We start from the raw sequence: 14664 nt of genomic DNA on the forward strand, positions 1-14664 counted from the left end.
TAATCTTATGGCCAGCTCTCTATCAACACTACACTAGGGAGATGAATTTCCAAAGTATTGTTGTATCACTGTATCGTTGCATAAGATCACTTGGTACAGGAGTGATAGTGTAGGATTTGATTCATGCTGAGTTATGATAAGGACATGTTATACAAATTCGCTTCACTGCCCAATACTATGTGCATAGCATCTTGGAACAAGTCTGTACACCACCATCTACTCCATACCTACAGATGAAAAGTCACTTCTTTGTGCATACAGTGTTTAGTGCCGGATTGACATTCATGGTCACCCAAAGGGAACCAATGGAATATTTGTGGGATAAGCTTGAGTGATAGGTTTATGAGATGACCTGAAGATACTAAGTCTACTAAAGGTCAGGAGCCTCGGGCCCATTGTGAAACTGTGACACTGGGTTCAATTGTGAGCATCTGCTGGAACAGTCCAGAATAAAGCAAGTTGAGCCCAGTTACCTAGCAATATCTGGACTATAGGGTTCAACCTGCACACTGAGTGAGCTCGTTCATTGATGAACCAGAAAAATAAGAGAATCTGAATCAGTTTTGAAAGCATTAAACTGTTCAATCTGAAAAGAACTTAAAAAATGAAACATGAACTTGAATACAGTCTTTGAAGGAAAATAAAGTTAGAGGCATGGAACAGTATACCAATTGGAGAACCTGAACAACTTAAAATACATCATATGAACATGTATTGGATTTGTCCCCTCAATGCTTAAGAAAGAAGGATTTGCATATTCTTCTAAATAAAACCCTCGTCTCTAAGGAGAGAAGACTATATACAACCTGTCTGAAGTTTTCAGTCAGCTGTAATACCCAAAGGTTTGTTTGTGTTTCACACTCCCTACTGTTCCTTCGCCAGTTTCTTAGAAAATAAGCATTTTCCCCTGAGCTTTTTATGCTGAAGGCTTCCTCCTGTTATATAAAGAGTTTTGAAAAGCCTCTATACATTAAATGAAAATGCCGCATGAAAAGATTATATAAAACTATTCCTTGAACTTTCATCCAAGAGCAGTTGCAGCTTGTTTCATGTAATGTGTTCTATATTACTATATTAGGATAACGAGGAACAGTGTGTATCTGTCTGTATTATTTAACTGGATTATTCTGTTTTTTTGGTGCTTCAAGGCTCTTAATGAAAGCTTTGGAGAATTACAGCTACGTTGGTCTGGAATGTTAATTTGTGATAACCTGGTGTTTTTTAAAAGATTATTAGTACAGCTCTTGTGAAAGAAAACAACACTGTCATCTAAACATTTTTTTAATAGAAACAATTTTTACCAAATCATAGTAGAAGAAATCTGAAATGATAGATTGGCAATGTTCATGAAGATATTAATTTAACACTCAAGAAAATGAGAGAAAGGCTTTATATTTTAATAAGTGTAAAATTAGTTTAATTATTGAAATATTTGATTAGATTTTGGGTCATTATGAAAAGCAGAAATATCTTTTTAGAGCATTGAATGGAGGACTTGATTATGAGGAGTTTTCATACACAAACAGATGTAAAAAACTAGAAACAGACAGGTTCTTATGCCTCTGAACGCTAATTAGAAAATATGTGGGTGAGGAAAGGTGGATTATTTAATTTTTAAAGATTACTGTTCAAAAATGGGTCAGACACACACTGTACTGGAAGTTTAATAGCTGTGCTTCAAATGACAGTATCAAATTTGTGAGGACTCAGCAAGCAGGTTGAATTCTTATAAGATGTTGAAATATTATTATGTGAAGGTCTTATGTTCATTGTGAAAAATAGATGTTTTTGAATGCAAAATATGCTTACTAGAGAACACATGTTTTTTATTTTGCCAAATTGTTTTTGTTTTAATGATTATGGACACACACAGGTTTGCAACTAAGTTACACACTAGCCTTACAGACCCTAAATCTGTTCATTGTTAAGTCCTATCTCTCACAATAGTATAATCAACAAAAGGTAATATATTTAAGAAATGTTACTAAATATTGGATCATGAATAGACTAGCTTTGTTGATGCATTGCTGATGGGAATAACATTAACTACATTACTTTTTTCTCATTTGTTCTGTTAGATTAGCTAAATTTAATAAACTTCTTCACAAAAAAAAAATAGACTACAAGCTACAGAAATACAGTATCCCCACAACTGTTAAATATAGTTGAGTGAAAAGGTTTAAAATGAAGTTATAATTTCAGTAATTCAGTAATTACCATTTTGTAGTAAATGAATAACACATTTTGTTAGCTTTAATATTAAAAAGTGAACTAACACACTTTAACTCAGTCATTAGAATCAATCCCATTTAGGGAACAATGAAATTGAACTTTAGGGGCACGATTTCCAATCCTGGTGGAAAAAGGCTGCTTTCAGAATTATAAAAAAAGCTGAAAGATGCAGATGCAGATTCTAAGAATGTACTGTATATACAGTTGCATCTGTGTCCTCTAGGGATCATATTTATTGATTTAGAAATCTCAGGCCTCCATTATACTTATCATTCCAAAGGAAGGAGCTTAAGGAACCTGCATGGAATAACCTACAGTACAGTACTGTGAGCCTGTTGGTGAGTGTCAGACAGAGTATTTAAATGTAATTAGCTAATTTCCTTCACTGCTGGCACACCTAGTCTATTAGTAAAGCAACAGTAGTAAGGAGTAACAAGAGTCTTAACTCAGGAGAAGAGCCGGGATGGGTGATAAGAGATGGTGGGAGGTCAGAATGGGTCATTGTGCATTGATCGGCAGCTTGAAGTATCACAGATGATTGCCTTAAAGTGTTGACCCTCAAATCCCATTTCTGAAGGCAACAAAGCATGCCAGAGGATAGAAATGGAAACAACATAGAAAACCAAGAACTAAAGACACTTCTTTACCCAGATAGTTTTGGTAGTATAGAACAAGCAGCTCAGCCATGTACTGTAGGCTGAACCCATTACCCTGACCACTTTCAAGGAATGGCTGGATGAGACTCTTGGATCACTTAGCTACCATCAAACAAGCTAGATGGTCTAAATGTACTCTTTCTGTTTGTAACCTTTCTTATGTTCCCATACAAGAAGCAAAGTATAACATTCTCAAATACACATTCCTGTTGCATCGCTCCCATTTGATAATTAGGCATCTCTGCACTGTTCGAGGCACTTTTTTACAGTTACTGCTCAACTATTTCATACTGTGCGGCCTGCTACTGGTAATTTAAACAATTACTCATGGCTGTGGCTGCTGTGACCCCACCAAACACACCTCCACCAAAAGCTGTAGCTTACAAATCATTAAGCACTAGGCAGCAGTGTTGAAAGGCATACAAATGGAAAGAGGGTTAAAATATCTACAGCATGTGTATATACAGTATAAATTAGCCTCCAAATGTATAGATCCCATTGATGTTCTATAATTATACTTCATTTAGCAAAGAATAATGCAGATATACAACAAGACTAGTTAACAGTTAAAATGTGGTACAATTTGTGACAAAGATTACTGAATATATCCTTGGCACATCTGTAAAATAATAACATCCATCCACAGATTTTCAGAAACGCTCTCTTTAGAGGGTTGCAGTGAGCCAGAGTCTAACCTGGCAGGCTGAGGGCACAAGACAGGACTACACCCCGGACAGAATTGCAGTCCATTGCAGGGAACGAACACTCACTCACTCACTCACTCACTCACTCACTCACTCACTCACTCACTCACTCACTCACTCACTCACTCACTCACTCACTCACTCACTCACTCACTCACTCACTCACTCACTCACTCACTCACTCACTCACTCACTCACTCACTCACTCACTCACTCACTCACTCACTCACTCACTCACTCTTGTGTGTTCATTGATTCTGATCAGTGGGAGGAAACGGGAGAGTGCAGAGAGATCCCATACAATCAAGGGGAGAATACTACATACTGTACATTTCTTAAATATGGAAATTTCACATTTATTTGTAGCTCGTAATTATGTTGAAGATGCATAAATTTAAGCCTCTGCTTTTCAGTCCCTTGTGGTAGTTTCTCATCAGAAAGTTCATATAAACTTCAAGTCACCATGATTGCCACTGTGTGTTAAAGGAGGCGGAAAACAGTATTGAAATGCTCATCCACAACAACATTTCTTGTGCTAAAATGTCTAATGACTTATTATACATCTGTTGTTTAAAAACATAGTGGTATCAAGTGGAACCAAAGTAATTTTTGCATGTTTCTTTAATGTTGCCTGTTTTTCTCCGTGTGTAATGTTTGGGTCATGAAACATGAAATTTGTCCACCTTACTGGCTTGTGTTGAGCCAATAAAAACACATTAGTGAAATAACAGAATATAAGGGAGAGGTGGTGAAACTTGGTAATCACATGAACAGGTTTGTAAGATTTATATTAAACAGTAATTGGATATTCTTTTTCTTTAAATCTTTATCTTTGTCAATAAAGAGCACATTTAAATTTCACAGCAGGAGAGATGGAAATTGAATGTAGTTTAAACGTAAGAAGTTTTTTATTCCAAAGATGAAGCAACAGGTGGGTAGGTCAAAGGAAAATAAGTGAGAAGGACTAATCCTAATTATGAAGAAAAGAAAAAAAACCATGGAAATTGTTCAATTTCAGATTTATCTTTCAACTTTCAGCATTCGGATAAAAACTTAAAATAGTCTTTGGCGATACGTTTTTATATCATTGTGTTGTTGTCACCTGTTGCAGGTCAGCTGCTGATATAACAGATGGTTCCCAGTATTTTGTTCTTTTGATAATCACCGATGGTGTAATCTCTGACATGGTCCAGACAAAGGAAGCTATTGTTAACGTAAGTTGGGAGATTTGGATTTCCTTTTTATGCTGAGCTACTGTATTTGTCAAGCTGCATGAAAAAGGTTAACTGCACAAGAGAGCACGTGCCTTCCCTGCCTGGAGGAGAATATGAAGACGACTTTAATATTACTCATAATTCCTTTAACATTTGTAAAACACCATCCTCCAGTTAGACCTGCAAGATTCTCGCGGTAAATCAGATGGTAAATCAGATGGTTAATTAAAATGATCTGACCAGCATGGTTTTCAGTCAAAATTGAGGTGGCTGATCAAGCAAGGTCAATGAATCTGATCTGTAGAAAGTCTAGGTCAGTGGTTTCGTGTTTTGATCCTGGTGACCTACACACCTGCTGTTTTTTTGTATTTTGTTCCTAGTCACACGTTTTGGGGAACAAACAATTCAAATTAATATTATTACTATTAAGTTGGACTCTGTAACAGAGGGTTCGGCTGGAGCAAAGACTAACAGGCATGTGGGTCACCAGGATCACGACTGGAAACCAAAGGTCTTAGTGGAATAAAAGTGCAGCAGTCTCTTCTAATAATGAGGTATAATTATGACAAGTGGGTATCTGATGCACAACTGCAATAGAGTGACACATTGCTTCAGAGCATGCAAGTATTGGAGTCATCATTCTGATCCCTATTGTAGGAGTTCCCCAACCTGGAGACCCACACACCACCTGCTAGTTTTTGTTCCAGCCAGGATCTGTTACACAATTGAGTCCTTAAATGGCGTAGTAGTCAGATTAATTTAAACTATTTCATTGTGTTTAGTTTTTAAATGTGATAGAAGACCAACCTTTAATTATTGCACTCCATAAGTACAATAAATGTTCAAACCTGCAAGTAAAAAAAATCTTGCCAATGTTCTAATCAAGCAATTTATTAGTTTAACTACAGCACCAAATAGGTAATTAAGCTCAGCATATTGGGACTCTTGCTGTGTTGCATGTGAAATAGTTCTAGTTCAAAATAAGGAAAGAAAATAGGCAACATAATGTAAACAAATGATGTATTAATCAATCATAAATTTAGAAGTTCAGAAATAATAATTATACGCCACATTTAAATACAGTAGACCCTTAAATAATGAAAAATAAAACTTGTGAAACAACAATGTTAAATGTTACTCACTGTAAATACTAAAAGATCAGACAAAAGCATAAAAACTTCTCAGGTGAGAAATTAAACAGGATAAAAATTCCTAATGGTGACTGAAATGTATTGCCAGCTTTTCTTGCCAAAAAAAGGGTTTTAGCCATTTATGTTCCAATGAAAGTTCAGCATTTAGCAGATCAGGAATGGCCCAGAGTCTAATCTCTGCTAAACAGAAAGTGATACCAGCTGCTGCATTTTAATTATATTATGAATAATATAGTCTGTGCTTTTTGTAGTCACAGGTCTGAAAGATAAATCACATTAGGTCAGTAAAATGTCACAGGGTAATTAATCAGAGTGCCAAGTTTACACAGACAATAAAGGTATTTTATTTTGCACATTGAATTATTTCTGCTAGGTATGTTAGTTTTGACAGTACTCTCAGGGGGCTCTATCACTGGATTTGTTTAAACTGTGTTACACAATTATTTTCACATTTTCAATTAGGTTTCTCATTGCTGTTAGCAATTATGGTTAACAGTGGTGCACATTGTGGAGGTGTGACTATTGATTTCAATTATTACTGCTGAAAGGAAATTATCTCCAGTGCTTTTTTAGTTTTGAGTGACTGGTTGACTTGTTAATGTTAAATGCACTATCAGATTAAAGGTGACAAAATGTCTTATTTATTCTTTAGAGCTCTATATCTCACAAAGTGCAGTTGGCAGTTGTGGGCTCAAATGAATAACAAATGAATTTAGATAGTGTCTATAGAAAACAATATACAATCTTAACATTCTGGATGTTTCTTGAGATAACATTTCATTATTGTTTTGCCTTGTATAATGGGAATTTGAGGAACAGGTTTATGAAACGTTTTGCCTGTAAGTTTTAGTTAAAATCTAGTTGAATATCCTTTAACATCCCTATAATAATAGGGATATAATAACACTTAATTCTAGTGGAAATCCTTGTAATTTGTGATACAAAGGTAATAATGTTTTTATCTCCTCATCAGTTTTGTTTGATTCATTGCAGGCATCAAGTCTGCCAATGTCCATTATCATTGTGGGTGTTGGTCCAGCAGAGTTTGATGGTGAGTAGATTACACTGGGAGGCATCTTCAGGCCTAATGTGTCTAAAATCAATGCTTAAATAAGAGCAGGTAAAAAAATTGTCGAGTAGGTAACAAACCAAAAATGTAAGAATTGTGTTTGCATACAGTGCCAGTGAGACTGTGTAGAACCCATTGCCACCTACAATGACAGTTGGTTTCTCCATACATACAAGTCATTGACACACAAGATGTAATAGATCTAGCATCCTCTTGTGTGTACTGTTGGTGCTCAGAAGAATGTGTTCACAACATACTATTTGCATGTATACCAAACATCAGTGCTTCACAATACTGAGTTTGCACGGTACACTTGCAAGTTAACTTTGTCAATGCCTTATATACAGTACCGGTCAAAAGTTTGAGTACACCTGCTTGAAACCAGGTTTTTCATGATATCTGTTGTTTAAACTGTATAAACATGACTATAAACACTTAATATTTAATTACATGATATTTGTACTTATAAACATACAGTAAGTGAACTGCATTGAAAATGGTAATTTTTCTTTTTTAATAAAATGAACACCCAAAGCAAGCAGATTTTAGTCTGACGCCCAGGTTAGTTAAAAATGTGTATAACATGGTGTTAGAACACTAAAAGAAGTTTGAAATTCTTTGTTCTCACAGGTAACTAGCTTGTTACCTCATTTACCTTCTGTCACCAGGTATTGGTAAACAGGTGAGGGTCCACGATTACTATAAATATAGGGAGCATGGGCAAACGTTTGTAATTCCCGAATGAACATGGCAAAATTTGCTCAGCAAGCAAGGAAAGAAGAAAGTCTATAATTACTTTAAGAAATGAAGGTTATGTACATAAAACATAACAGTCTTGTACATACATAACATACTGTAACACAATAAATTGTGAAAAAGTCCGAGGGGGTTAATATTTTTGATAGCCACTGTATTGCTTAAATGTCCTATTATTCGTTTCTCCTGATCATTTATATTATTTTTTTGCTTCCTGACATTTTCATTTTGCACATCTAAAAAACTCAAGTTTCCTACTCAAGTAGAATTAATAGAAGTTACAGGAAAGAGCACATATTTAGTTTATGAGCTCTTAATTTTTAACCACTTACGTTACTTAAAATACACATACTATGGGCTTCCTTAAAACAGTAACACTATGTGCATATTTTTGGTTTAGCTAATTGAAAACTCTGTGGAAATAAAAGGAATCTCAACATGAATGTGTTGAGAATTCCATGAGTTACAGTGGCTGTATCTGTATCTGTACAGTATGACATATCTGATGTCATACTGGTGCATTTTATCTTGTGTTAAGCAATTGAGGGGAATAGTTTGTCACACATTATAGAATCTTTAAAGCCTAAATGTTAAGCTTCAGTTGAAATTAGATACTCTAAATGTAGTTCAAAATCGTATTACATTTATGTATAAATTTACCAGCTATATCCTAGTTCTATGTAATATAACATAAATAGAGTTACAGTATATTCAGTTTTGACTAGTTATAGATCAGAGACCTCTTTTACATCTTTAATAATGATTTAGAAATATAAGCTGAATAATCTTAAGAGCTGCAAGAAGTTAAATTCTCCAACTGTTTTGGCAAATGTGAACTATTAATTATTCTAGTTGAATGCTTCTTTTTTTATCCTTATACTTCATCTGCTACATTTATATATAAAGATTTTAATACCTCCGTATTGTGATCCATAGTCTTGTGCCAACATAAATTCAAATGTTCCAACTGCCTTTCTCTATTCATCAATAAATCAGTCAATCTTTATTTTAGATTGCAGTTTTCAGGAGTATAAAGGCCAACAGTTGAGAAATAAGATATAAAATGATATAAAAACACATTTTAAAATCAATAAAACAGTCCCCTAAAAGACACATGCATAAATACAAACTACACATACTGTAAGTGTGTTCTTAATCTTGCTTTTTAATACATATCCCTCATAAATGGTAGCAGATCATATTCTAGTTCAGGGACTGTAAATGCAAATATTCAACCACTTGCATTTTTTTTTTCTCTGCATCTTTGTGACATTTAGCGTAGCTGCATTGTGTTCTCTTAGGTCACAAATAGGAATATGCCTTTTAGGCATGCAGGTCCACAGTCATGTAGAGCTTTAAAAAAGATAAGCAGGACTCAAACAGGCAGCCAGTGCATACACTGGATAATACAGGGATAATTTGGTTCTTCATCCTGAGTGTGTCAGGTGTTTTATAAGTTCAGGTCCTTGGTCTTATTTTCCATGTGGGCTCTTTCATGCACTGAGCGTGGTATTATTGAATGCTGGAATTGTAGCATGAATGTTCAGTGGAGTTGTGAAAGTCTGAGCAGTTTGTGTTATCAAGTCCTTCTTGAAAGGTTTTCTATGAAAACCCATTCAAAGCTGTGCTCTAGTGTCTGTGCATGGCAGAATATCCTGAATGCATGCAAACTATCACTGGTTGCACAAGGAGTGATCTTTTGAAACTGGGATATCTTCAGGAGTTGAAGCTGGAGATATCCAGGTTTTATTATTGCATGTTTGATAGGTTCTGAAACCTCTGTCCAAGGTGCTGTAGAGGTTTTGTGGCATCTCTCCAAGGCGCTTAAGAAAACTGCTTGTTTCTGCAAAAGCAAGTGGAAAGTGCTGAGGCCCTGAACCATTGTCCTTCTTGTGTATATACAGTAGCTGTATTTGAGGGATTTATTCAGTACATTTCAGCCACACGTTTTACTCCTGTCTCCCTGTGGCAAGCTGTGTTTTTCAGCATTTTATTTTTTCTAAGCTGAACAAATGCAAAAACCCACAAATAATGGAAGCTCATATACCAAAGAAAAGGGGGTATAATTAAACATGTTTTAAAGTACAAAAAATCTGACCATGCTACTAATTCATGCAAATTAGTGTGACCGAAGTGTATCTTAGTCATCTCCCAGTGTTATTTTCTGTTTAAGTTTACATTTTTGGTTTCATCCTTTATATAGGAAAATAAATTAATTTAGGTACCTGTTTTTTACATTTTGACATTTACTGCTCGTAATGAGTTGAATTACATGATTATGCTTCATATAGTTTGTATGTTTTTGTACGCAGTATATATTATATCTTCAAAAATCCTAAAGACCTCAGAAAGGTAGGGAAGCAAAAAGAAAAAAATAGCACATATTACAGTCAAATATTAAATCTATAACTGTCTAATTGCAGTCATTTTTGATACTTGTTACTATTTTTGTAATAATGAGCCTATTTAGAACAGATGGTATCTGGTACATTTACAGTGCAAATTCAGACAATTTTTTCCATTCCTCGTTTTTTAAAAAGCCAGTCATATTGGGTTTGTATTATATCCAATTGTTTCTGGCTTTTTAATTATTTGGTGTAAATTTTAAGTTTTAACTCCTGCATTGGGTGATTCTGCCAAGTAGCCCAGTAAAACAAAATTCAAAATGGACCACATTATGCTTGCCTAAGAAGAGCACGCATCTCAGAGGGACCTATTATGTAGAGTCTGCTTGTTTAAATTTGTAACTATCTTTAGTTTACACGGACTGATGCTGGAGCAGAATCTTTGATCAGCCAACAATGCCAAGAGTTGCATTTGAAAATAAATTCTTCCTGCAAATGCTGCAGAGTTTCAGATAATTACCTTTGCAAAGTCATAGGGCAAACTCTGAATAAGCATGGTTAGTTTTTATTTTTTTCGGTCTTAAAAATAAATTTCCCTCCCTTTACGAGTGGTGTCTGCTGTATTCCACAAGCTGATTACTGATTATTTGGACTCCTGCTTGAATTCTGCACAGTTTATCTTGGCTGCAGTTTGAAACACAAATGCATGAGCCTGGATTTAAATTTCAAATTTAAAAAAAGGGGGTGCAACACCAATAATTAATAAAATCACTTATTACAGAACATAATGAAACTGAGGACCCATTCAAAAAGCTGTCTTTGGGGTTCTGTGGACAACTACATTGTTTTAAATGGAACATTCTTCAGGCAACTGTTCTCATAGACAGTCTGCCTTCAGTCATGCCCATAGCAACCAAGCAATCTTGGTTTTCTTGCAGCTGCTTCATTAACTACAATCATGGCTTTTTCCTTGGCTATTTATACATATTCTTAATTAGCTCTATGCAGATATCAAAAGTTACATTGCTTGTGACTTCATAAAAGTATGCCAAGGAACAGTTCTTAATCAACATACTTATCTGCTCACTATTAAGAAAAGTAAATAACAATATTTGCACAGTGAGCTACTGATTTATTGTACACCAGAATATGATTTTCTGTGGAACAACAATTAATATTCTGTGATACACAGTGCCCTTCAGACTTATACACCCTGATAAAATAACAAAAAACCATACATTCGAATGAGTTAGAGATTAGAAAGCGTCTAATTCTAAAAATGTTATGATGTGATTATACTCTTTGATCTACTAAGATTGTTAAATTGAAGAGTACTGTAGAAAATGTTCGGTGACAGTTAAACAGTAATTTAGACTTGCTTATTGCTATTATCAATATATTTCTGATATTTTAGCAATCGTGATGGAGCCAGATTAGAAATATAGAATTCTAACACATAGAACATGTGATATATATTAATGGAAGGTTAACTTGACTAGCCCCAAGATATTATTCTATGTATAGTATGAGATTACCATGAAAAACAATATATCTATATATAAAACAATTTATAAACATGAAAGTGTCCCACTATTTTTGCTGTTTGAATAGAACAGGTCCTCTATGTAAGCTCTGCATAAAAACCCTTACATACAGGATACCTTAATCTGAAATCGCACTCAGTCATTTCTAATCCAAGGAGGGTAATGAATTGTGGCAAAGTAGTTACCCTATAATTGTAGAAACTGACACTATTCAGAATACATGACCCTCATGAGAAAAAGCCGACTGAAACTGAATGGATGGACACCGCTGTAAATTATTTTATTCTGAAACCATCTTAAATCTGAGGCTAAAAGTCCTGACTGTTGAATTAACCTCTGGTGCCATCTAGTTGACTAAACTGGACCTATTTGAAAAACAGATAACAAGAAGGTGTTTTTCAGTGACACCTCTGGTTGCTATGCTACTGATGTCTTGCAGCCTGTGGCTAACAATTTATAAGCCTGGTCGGTTCTCTGCAGTGCTTAACAGCGAGGGAGGGAGAGTGTGGCTCTTAGTAAGACTCACATAGGAGGTCTAGGGAACCTTCTGTCTGGCAGCAGATGTCTGGTTTTGTATATCCAGTCCCTTGAGGTCAAAATGTCTGTACCCTTCCTGCCCTTGTTCTGAAGCCATCTGCTGTGCCAGAGTATTTTCCAAAGCACCGTCGAAATCGATTCCTACATCTTATAGCCTGACAGAATATGCTTAAGAAAAACCTCATTAAATTAATGAGCGCTTGGCTTGCACAGATTCTATTCATTTATGTTGTTGCTACTGTATAGACGTCTCCAGTTTTGTTGGTTTGTTCCTATGTTTAGCCGACAAATTGTGTCTCATGAATGGAAGATTCTCTAGAAACCGTTAAGATTGTCCCACTTATTATGAAAATAATAAAAATAATTGTTTGATTACAGACCTAAGTTTTATAATTGCACTGGAAATAGTGTTTTATAATAGTCCTCGTAAATTTCTTATGGATAATCTTTGCAGGCAATGGCCGTTTAGGGGAAGAAAACTGTCTGTATGTTTTTTTGGCAATTCAAAATCCCTAAAACCAGTTACAAGATAATTGAAATTACTTTAACTGTACTGAAATTACTGTATATCCATCATCAGGATTTGGAAGCTTGCAATGTATTTTGGAAAATAGGAATGTATGGAGCAATAGCTGTCAGTAGCAGTAAATGAAATAGATAAAATAGATGTTTTTCAGATGTGCTTGAACAAATTTTCTGGATGCAGCTATTTCCTTTTGAAGTAAACAGGATTTCATGTTATTGTATGACACAATGTCTGATGGATTCTGTGGCACTTAAATGATTTTAGTGCAGAAGCATTAAGCAATCAAACAAGGTATTTCACTTTAAACAAATCCTGGATTTTGTCCTAAGAAAATCTTTAATACTGACACCTTCCAATGATAAAAGAACCATTGACTGAGGTATGGACATCTGTGTTGTCTAGATTGTTTCTGGTTCTGTGCAGGGACTACTATGCTGGAAAATTGTAAAAAATAAAAAAGTATAAAAAGTACTGGCTACCTGTCCAAAGTCTACATCCCCTTACTTGTTAGGATAGGCTCTGGGTCTCCTGCGATCCTGCATTGAATAAAGCTGTTAGAAAATAAATGGATGAATGTAAATGGTGTCAGAGCATTACATGCAAGGGTTTACTTATAGTAGAACTGTCAAGTGACTCTGTGTATAACATCATTGCTTCCATTAAAATGACGGTACTATTGTGTCATTGGGCCTTATAGTAATTTATAGGCATATTTTAAAGGGAACCTTGACATTGGTTTTCATGTGATTGTTGTGAAGGGACAATAAATGTAGAGGTCAGACAGCACTTTTTATATTGCAGGCTGGTTCTGAACTAATACATAATCATATATTCATGTTCAACAAGTTCTCTTCAAATTTATGATTGTCACCCAGCACACGCAATAATCTCAATCCATCGCTTTGGTGCACAGGAGTGAAGAGAAACGAAGATTCGACCAGTAATTGTTGGTTCTGATGCAGTAGATTCAGAAGCTTGTCAGCGGCTTCAGAATCTACTGCATTAGAACCAATGGAAAAATTGGCCCTGGTGTGAGTGTATGAGTGTGTGTGCTTGTATCTGTGTGTCTCCCGTGTGATGGATTGGTGTCCCGTCCAGGGTGTATCCTGCCTTTTGCCCATTGCTTGCCAGGATAGGTTCCAGCTCCTCCACACCCCTTAATTGGATCAAGCAGTTAAAAAATGGACGGATGAAAGACTACAACTGAGAAGAGGCTGTTTACGTCTAGAGGCTCTTACATCTTCTTTACTCATATTGTTATCAGTAGATAATAGACCTTAGCATCTCCTCTTTCCATTTTTTGAATGATCCAATAGAATAAACTTCAGCAACATGACCAGGCAGTTTGTTCTGGTCCACCCACCACTTTGTAAGTAAAGAACCAAGTCCTAGTCATTGATCTAAACATGAGTGCTGATACTTATGATACTAGTTTTGTGGAAGGTTCAGTTTGAGGCCCTCGTCTCTTATCGCAAGCATACTCTGATTATTGTTATCGTTACACAGCCATGGAAGAGCTTGATGGTGATGAGGTGAGGGTCTCATCAAGAGGACAGTTTGCAGAAAGAGACATTGTCCAGGTAAAGAAGCACCTTGCATGCTTCTAAACATTTTTGTAACTCTGCATGCTCCAGCTGCATTTCATTACAGGGCAATTCGAAGTGATTTCAGGTCTTCTGTTGTGAGCATAGCCATTAACTTAATCCCTCTCTCAGCCTTTGTAATAAAGATGTCATTTTTGGTAACTGCTGCTTCTACAGCTGCCATTTATAGCAATCAGTAACAGTGCTCTCCCTTCCTTATTATTATTCTAAAAGAGTAACACTGGGCTTAGATTTGCCTGATTACATGTATAAAGTTAGAATGAATACTGGGACCTTAAGGGGAACAATTCCATAATGGATAAAATGGAAGGCAAAATACTGCATAG

The 14664-nt window shown here is 35.6% G+C and overlaps 1 protein-coding gene across 1 annotated transcript in view; it reads left to right on the plus strand.

The window, feature by feature from the left end:
• cpne9 (copine family member IX) overlaps nt 1-14664 on the plus strand; it is a 126050-nt gene that overhangs the window by 104047 nt on the left and 7339 nt on the right. Inside the window, exons 17-19 of the mRNA XM_088636740.1 lie at nt 4704-4806; nt 6951-7008; nt 14241-14314. Coding sequence (XP_088492866.1) covers nt 4704-4806; nt 6951-7008; nt 14241-14314 — 235 coding nt within the window. The remainder of the gene's footprint in view (nt 1-4703; nt 4807-6950; nt 7009-14240; nt 14315-14664) is intronic.

The sequence above is a fragment of the Lepisosteus platostomus genome, chromosome 6 (genome assembly GCF_059453375.1).
Source record: "Lepisosteus platostomus isolate fLepPlt1 chromosome 6, fLepPlt1.hap1, whole genome shotgun sequence".
Classification (NCBI taxonomy): Eukaryota; Metazoa; Chordata; class Actinopteri; order Semionotiformes; family Lepisosteidae; genus Lepisosteus; species Lepisosteus platostomus.